Below are 8,295 nucleotides of genomic sequence, written 5' to 3' on the forward strand. Positions count from 1 at the left end.
ACGGGCCCGGGACAGCGACCCCTCCGAGCCCCGACGGCTCTGGGACAAGGACGGGAATGGCTCTCCCTAAACCAGCGCCGCTCGTAGGAAATCGTTGACTCCTGGGGCATTTCCCTAATTTAATTGTATTTACCGAAAGCGGACAACACGTGCGGGAAGCAGCAGAGCGAAGGGCTCGGCGGGACGGATGGAAAAGCCAAACCCCGGAGCCGCCCGGGTTCCGCACCGGGGCAGGGCCGGCGGCCGGGCCCCCTCCCGCCCCGCCGGGCGCCTTTCCCCGGGCCGGGGCTTACCTGGGGCCGCGGCAATACGGTCCTCACATTCACACACACTCCCTCATTTCCTACTTTTTCATATGCTAAAGCCCGCAATGATTAAGTCGTTAACACCTCTGGAAAGAAAAAAAAAAAAAAAAAAAAAAAAAGAGAAAAAAAGCAAAGAAAAAAAAAAGTAACCGGCTAAAAGGTTCTTTATTTATAGTTTTCCTTTGTTATTTTACGTCTTTTTTATTTCTCTCTGCAACTAACCTAATAGATAAATCAATAGCTATTCTCTGGTCTTCCGTTGCCAGCTGGTGCTGCTGCCGCTGGGGAAAAAAAAATAAAAATTAAAAATTTTAAAAAATAGAAACCCGCAGAAAAGTGGTTTCAAAGCCCAAACTTGGTGCTTTTAAGCGCTCCTGCGGCGGCGCATCCGCCGAGCCTGCGCTGCCGAGCGCCCCGAGAGCGGCGGCTCCGGGCGCTGCGCACCGAGAGCGGCAGCGGCGAGCCCCGGAGCGGCGGCGCTTCCGCGGGGGCCGAACGGTGCCGGTGCCGTCGGGCCCCGTCGGGGCGGGCCGAGCGGAGCCGCCGCCGCTCTTTGTTGACAGTCCATGAAACAACTCGAGTTTTGCATGACTTCACAGCGGGGCGCCTGACGTCAGGCGGTCACGTGGAGCCGCCTCCGAGTATATCTTTAACGGGAAAGTAATCTATCAGGCAGTCGGGACCGCCGCGCTGCCAAAGTGGCGAGCGAGGCCCCGCGACCCCCGGCCTCCTGCCCCCACCCCGCCCGGCCCGGCCGCCGGCAGCTCCGTCCCCTCCCTCCGCCGAGGGGGGGAAAAAACAGCGGCCAAAAAAACCCCAGACCAGAGGAGCAAAGAGGGAAGAGGAAAGAGAAAAAAAAGCAGCCCAGGCGGCGCGGAGGGCGGCGGAGCGGTGCGCGGCGCGGCCGCGGAGCGGAGCGGTGGAGCGGCGGCGGCCCGCGGAGCGGCCCCATGCGCGGCGCCCCCGGGCGCGCATCGCGGCGGGCGGGATCCGGCGGCGCCGCCTGAGCCCCGATGCCCGGCGGCGGGAGGTGACCGGGCGGCCAGGGCAGCCCCGCGGACGGGAGAGCAGCGGGCGCGGCCGCCCCATGCCCCGCGGGGACGGCGCCGCGGGGCGCAGCCGGGCCGCTCGGGTGTAGCCCCCGGGGCCGGTCGGAGCAGCGGCGGGAGCGGGGCGCGGGGGGAGCCCGGTGCGGGCGGGAGGCCCCGCCGCCGCCGCCGCCGCGCCCCGTCCGCCGAGCGGGGATGACCCTCTCGGGCGGCGGCAGCGCCAGCGACATGTCCGGCCCCGCCGTCCCGGCGGCCGAGGATGTGGATATCGACGTGGTGGGCGAGGGCGACGACGGGCCGGGCAAGGACAGCGAGGGCGAGGCCGGCAGCCCCGCCGCCCTGCCGCGCCTGCCGCTGGACGAGGCGGCGGAGCTGGCGCTGCCCGCGGAGGCGGGCGCGGAGAGCGGCAGCAGCGGCAGCGGGAGCCCGGCCGGGACGGCCCCCGGCGGCGCGGCCGAGGGCGGCAAGGGGGGCGGCGAGGAGGGGGCGAGCGGCGGCGGCGGCGGGGCAGCGGGGCAGAGCAAGCCCAAGAGCAGCCTGGTGAAGCCGCCCTACTCGTACATCGCCCTCATCACCATGGCCATCCTGCAGAGCCCGCAGAAGAAGCTGACGCTCAGCGGCATCTGCGAGTTCATCAGCAACCGCTTCCCCTACTACCGGGAGAAGTTCCCCGCCTGGCAGAACAGCATCCGTCACAACCTCTCCCTCAACGACTGCTTCGTCAAGATCCCCCGGGAGCCCGGCAACCCGGGCAAGGGCAACTACTGGACGCTGGACCCGCAGTCCGAGGACATGTTCGACAACGGCAGCTTCCTCCGCCGCAGGAAGCGCTTCAAGCGGCACCAGCAGGAGCACCTGCGGGACCAGACGGCGCTGATGATGCAGGGCTTCGGCGCCTACGGCCTGGCCGGACCCTACGGCCGCCCCTACGGGCTGCACCCCGGCGCCTACACGCACCCCGCGGCGGCCGCGGCCGCGCTGCAGTACCCCTACATCCCCCCGGTGGGGCCCATGCTGCCGCCCGCCGTGCCGCTGCTGCCGTCCAGCGAGCTCAGCCGCAAAGCCTTCAACTCCCAGCTCAGCCCCAGCCTGCAGCTGCAGCTCAACAGCCTGGGCGCCGCCGGCTCCATCGTCAAGTCGGAGCCCAGCAGCCGCCCGTCCTTCAGCATCGAGAACATCATCGGCGTGCCCGCCGCCAGCTCGGCCGCCAGCGCGCAGACTTTCCTGCGGCCGCCGGTCACCGTGCAGTCGGCGCTCATGGCCCACCAGCCGCTGGCGCTGGCCAGGACCACGGCGGCCATCGCGCCCATCCTCAGCGTGCCTACCAACATCATCGCGGGGCAGTTCCTGCAGCCCGCGGCCCCCGCCGCCGCCGTGCAGGCCAAGTGGCCCGCGCAGTAGCCCCGGGCAGCGCCCCGGGCAGCTCCGGCCGCCCCCTCGGGGCTCCGCGGCCGCCCGGAGCCGCAGCAGCAGCGGAGCAGCGGGCACCGGCCGCCGCCGCCGCTTGTATATATTTGTATCAAAAATCACTGACGTTGCTTTCGGGGTTTTTATTTTTCTAAAGAGGCGAAAATGACGGTCGCGATTAGGAGCTGCGAACTTTCACTTTTTTTGAAGGTTCCGGCGCTCCGAGCGGTTTTATCCGAAATAAACGAACAAACGAGGGAAAAAAAATAATTGTATAAAACAGAAATAAGCGGGGGAAATTTTAAATATTAAACGAACGAACAGAAAACAAAAAGAGAATTTTGGAGAGAAAAAAAAAAGGAGGAAAAACGCTGTCATTCTATTATAGAAGTCTGTTTATATATGAATGAATATATGTATTCTAAATGTTATCCCTTCGTGTTGTACACAACTTTGTAAATAAATTTTTAAAATGCTCTGCCCGTCTCTGTGTGAGCGGTGTCTTTGTGACCCCCGCCCGCAGGACGGGCTGCGCGGCCGCGGGGGCTGGAGGGGCGCGCTCGGGGCGCGGCCGCGGAGCTCCGGTTCTCCGGTGCCGCGGAGCTTTGGGTTCCGCGGGCGGCGGCGCGGGCGGGTTCCCCGCGGTCCCTGCACCCGCTCCGGCCCTGCTCGTTGGCGGCATCACCCCGGTTCCTCCCAAATCCGACCTTCCCCGGCAGATCCGAGACTCCCGCGAGCGCGCCGTGATTTTTCCCTAAATATATTAATTTTTCTCGGCCTGACTTCAGCACTACATCCCGGCGCTGCGGCATTCCCGGCCGGAATAGGTACGCTTTGGGTCTGCGGTCGGGGCTAATTATAAGGGAAATTATTTTAAATAAAACACGTTGGGTTGATTTAATCAATGTTTACTATTTATTTTAGAGGGGAAAAAATATATATCTATTCAGGCCGTGGCCGTGCGGTGTCCGAGCGCGGATCTTTCGTTTAGATCAGGAAAATAATCAGGGTTAAAGCAGCGGTTCTTCCCCCGGGAAGGGATCGGCCTTTCCCAGTTAATTCCCAATAACTCAGCTTTAATGGCAACTGTTAAAATTAAAAATAATATACATACATATATACATACATGTGTATATATATGTGTATTTTCGGGGCTAAAATAAGGAGACAGTTAAAATGAAAAAAAAAAAGGAATTAATATGTAGCGTTCTAATATTTAAAGCGGCGCGTCGGGGGGTTGAGCCTGCTGAGATCTCGGTGTCTCCCGTGCACTGACAGTGCTTGGTGCTTTATTATATCCCTCTTCAAAAGTTGAATTTTTGTCACCTTGGAAAAGCGTCGTGGATTTCGCTTTTCCGCTCAAATAATTTGTTGTCTTTGTTAGGAAAATCGGCGGCGTAAAATGCAGGCGGGATGCGGCAGGCTCGGCTGCGGGAGGAGCTGAAGCAGGCGTTTATTTCCCCTCCAACAACCCTCTGGCAGCCGTGGATTTAACATAAATATATAAATAAAAGTGTCCTTGCTTTCCTGGTAAGCAGTAAATATTATTTCTTCCTAAGTAAATATTTATACCTCCGCATACATAGACTAAAATAAACCGAGCAGCCCCGGTGATGAGATCGTTTGAACTTTATAAATAAGGACTCGCTAATCATCTGCCGGGGACAGGGAGGACCTGCAGGGAGCGGAGACACGCGGGGCCCTGCGCGGGCACCCACGGCCCCGCGGAACCCCGCGGAGCGGAATGCGGCGGTGTCAGAGGAACGAGCTGCTTCACAGTTGTGTCTGGCTAATCGGTTTTACACAAACAGCAAATGGTGGGTGATTCGTGCGATCGAGGGGCTTTCTATATTTAGCCGATCCCCTGGGAAAAAAGAAAGGAGCCTCTGCCCGGAGTCGCTGCGAGGCTCAAGAAGCTGCTGATCCAGGGCTTCCAGAGGACACCGGATAACAGGGGCTCATTCCATTCCCCAGCCTTTGTTACTTATAAAATTACTCGCTCATATTTCCCCACATAGCAGCAATGCCTCCGCTCGGCATCTGCGCGCCGGCGGCAGCGGCACCGGCAACTTTCCTGCCCGCTGCCTCCCTCCGGGAGCCGCTTCTCCCTCCGTAACCTCCGGCCTCTCTTTCTGTCCCCCGCTGTCCCCTCCATCGCCGAGGACAGCGAGGCCCGCAGGAGAAGCCTTTCCCGGGGAAGCGGCGGCGGCGGCTCCGGGGCCGGGCGGCACGGGGAAGGCGCGGGGCTCGGGAGGAACCCCGGGATGAGCCCCCCATCCGGGGCCGCCGCCTGCCCGCAGCCGCGGGGCCGGGAGCGGCAGCGGGGCCGTGCCCGCAGCCGGGGGCTCCCGGTGGCGGCGGGGCTGCAGTGGCGCACCGGGGCCTGCGGGGGGCGCGGCAGCTCCCGCTGCGCCCGCGGGGAACGGGCGCGCCCCCCCCGGGGCCGGGAGCACCCCCGGGACCGGGAGCATCCCAGCAGCACCGGGATCCGGGAACACCCCCGGAGCATCCGCGGGACCGGGATCGCCCTCCCGGGGCTGGGAGCACCCTCGGGGCCGGGAACACCCCCGGGGTCCGGAGCAACCCCCGGGGCCGGGAGTCATCGGGGAATCCGGGAGCAATTCGGGGGATCGGGAGCGCCCCCGGTGCCTGCAGCCCCCCGGACGGCACCGAGGCGGGCGCGCTCTTGCAGCGGGCGGCACGACGGGGCGTCCCGGCAGAGCTACCGGCGGGGACCGGAGATGGGGTGTCAAAAGTCGGTCCCCGAATAGGGGAGGGTTTGCAGCCGGGACGGGAGCGGCTTTCCCGGCTCCCAGCGGAGCGGGCGCAGCCCCCACAGCCGCGCCGGGGAGAAGCGGGAGCAGCAAATCCCGGCGGGGTTCCCTCAGCCACGGGCCGCAGCCAGACAACAGAAACTCCTTCCCTTGTTCTTTCCCTTGTTTTCCCTTCCACAAACTTGTCCGCCGCATATGGCAAAACTTGACACGGCCGGTGACAGATGCCCATTAGTATAAGTCGTGTCACGTCGGTCCCCGGGGTGTGTTGGAAGTAACTAGATCCGAAACATCGGGAAAATGACCCTCCCGCAGCCCCGAGAGTTTACCCAGAACCGCCACCCCTGCACCCTCCCCGACCCCGCTCCTGATTTATTCCAATTACGGCCCCGCCGCTCCCTCCGCCCGGGGAAGGGATTTAGAATAGGATCTGCCGATGGGATCTGGCCCTAATCCTGTAAACCATCACGCTGGTTGAAAAGGGGGCGAGATGGGGCTCATCAGGGCCATTTCCTCGGCTGATGCGGGGCTCCCGGGGAACCCTCTCGTTTTGGCTGCGCGGCCGCGGGAGTTGCGCCCCCCTTTCCTCCCTCTCCGCGCTCCCCGCTCCCAACGCCGCCAATTTATAGCATCGCTGCTCTCTCCCGGGCACCGAGCGGGGCTGAAAGTTTCGGGCTAATGGGTGTTGAAAGGCTCCGGCGAGCGCTGGAAAAGGCAGGGAAAGACCTTTTGCGGTTATTTATAAGCGTGTGTTTATCGCGCGTGTGTTTTTGTCTCAGTAAGCAGCCCCAGCGTTCGGGGTATCACCCCCAGCGCAGCCCGCGTGGCCGCAGCAGTGTCCCCGGAGGGGGACAGCGATCGGAGACCGCGCTCCGGAGCTGCGGGAGGGCCCAGCTGAGGCCGGGGTTACCGCAGGGGACAGCGCCGGGAGCGCTCCGGGCGGCCGGGCAGCGATGTCCTTCCCTTCTCGGTCTGTCGCACCGAGAGGTGGCCGCAGGAATCATCCACCGGTGACACCAGCCCGCTCTGGGACACGGGCACCGTTTGAGGACGGCTCTGGCTTCCTCGGGGCTTACGGGCTCGGCTCGGCGCCGGCGGTACCGGGGGATTTACCCCGCCAAGCTCTGCCCGAGCCGGCGTGTCCTGGGCCGGACACCAAGGAAGGAGCGCCGACATTTGGCTTTGGGACGAGGCACCCCTCATCCTTCGCGGGGTGTCCCGCTCCGGGAGAGAGACAGCAAGGATTGCTTTAGGGGAATCGTGGATTTACCCACACCCGTTCGGGCGCGGGTGAGGGGGCAGTCCCGGGGGATGGGGGATTTCGATGGGATTCTGCCTCTCGGGGCACCTCGGGCAGTTTCTCTTCTCTCCCTCGTGTCCGAGATGCGCTCGAGGCCTGTCCCCGCCTGCTCCGGGGAGGCGGAAAACCAGCCCGGCCATTCTCGGGGGCATTTAATCGGCGTTAAAAGGCGGAGAGTGAAGAATCACAGCGAGCTCCGCGCGCAAGGTGCGCTGCCCATCCCCGCGGCTGCGGAACAGCCCGGGCATCCCCCGCGGCGGCGACTGACGCGCTCCAACCTCCGCCCGCGGCCGGGAGCTTCCGTGCCATCCATCCCGCATTCTCCCCGAGCCGCACCCGAGCAAACATCCCCCCCTACGGCTTTCCTGAGAGGCAACTCTTCAATTCCGGGGGCTTTCATTGAATTACGTGTTACCAGTCCTAAAACATTAAGCGTTATGTACTTAAAAGATACAGAGCATAGGTATTACATCCACAGGAAGTATTTTAGTCAGTGAATGTTCAATGTAGCAGGTAGAGATGAACTTAGCACGTCTTCCAGACTGAACTGGGAACAGACTCTCCAGCCATAAAATGCACTTAACAGTCTATTTAATAGTGGCGAGGTCCTTGAAAATGCAATATCCATGCTAATCTTGCCTTTTTCTAAATCAGAAATGAAAAATAGGTCAGGAAGGTAGAACCTTCCCCTTCCATTTAAAATGTGACATTTAATCTATTTAAATAACTAAGTAAACTTTATTAATCCGGGATTTGGTAAGCAAGCCGAGGAAGCGGGAAGCGCGCGACTTCATTAAGACGGCAAAATGTGAGAGGGAGCGTCCTTGAACTCCAGGTGCGACAAAATCCCTAAAATTCCGGTTTTCTTGAGCTTCAGCGAAAAGGGAAAAACCGGACACAGGAAAACCGCCCGACCCCTCCTGTCCAGGAAAGGATGGAAGGAAAGGTCCTGCTCTGCTTGAGGACTCGGAGCATCCCCAGGGCTGGGATCCCCGGGTCGGACGAAGGAAACTCCGTGTAGCTCAGCGCCCAAAAAATGGCAGGAATTCAAGAAAAAACCCCAAACCTTCACTAATCTGTAATTACTTTATTAAGTACCAATATTTAATGCGGAAAAATAAAAATAAAATAAATCCATCCCCCTGCAGGCTCAGGTAGTGGTTTCTGACTCGTTTACTCCCGGTTTTGCTCGGCAAAGGGGAACGCGAAAGAGCCGAGGCTGCTGAGGCACGATGCTCCGTGCCCGCCACATCCCGGGCGATTCCTGGGCTCGGGATAATCTGGGAATCTGCAGATTGGGAATCTGCAATTGCAAACGCCTGCAGAGTTTGTTCCCCCGCTCGCTCCGGCACCGCAAAGGAAATTCTGCAAGAGCTGGAACTTTTTATGGCCGCAGGCTCTTCACCCCCGCCCGCCCTAGCAAAGACTTTCTCCTTATTCCGGCCGCATTTCACCCCAAA

General features: G+C 61.4%; 1 protein-coding gene across 1 annotated transcript; it reads left to right on the plus strand.

Moving 5' to 3' along the window:
• The first annotated feature begins 1,549 nt into the window (after positions 1-1,549).
• On the plus strand, positions 1,550-3,125 carry FOXD3 (forkhead box D3). Its single transcript, XM_059478486.1, has one exon. It carries the CDS (start codon positions 1,550-1,552, stop codon positions 2,753-2,755), a length of 1,206 nt encoding a protein of 401 aa, XP_059334469.1. The 3' UTR covers positions 2,756-3,125.
• Positions 3,126-8,295: the final 5,170 nt, after the last annotated feature.

This window comes from Ammospiza nelsoni, chromosome 9 (genome assembly GCF_027579445.1).
Source record: "Ammospiza nelsoni isolate bAmmNel1 chromosome 9, bAmmNel1.pri, whole genome shotgun sequence".
NCBI lineage: Eukaryota > Metazoa > Chordata > Aves > Passeriformes > Passerellidae > Ammospiza > Ammospiza nelsoni.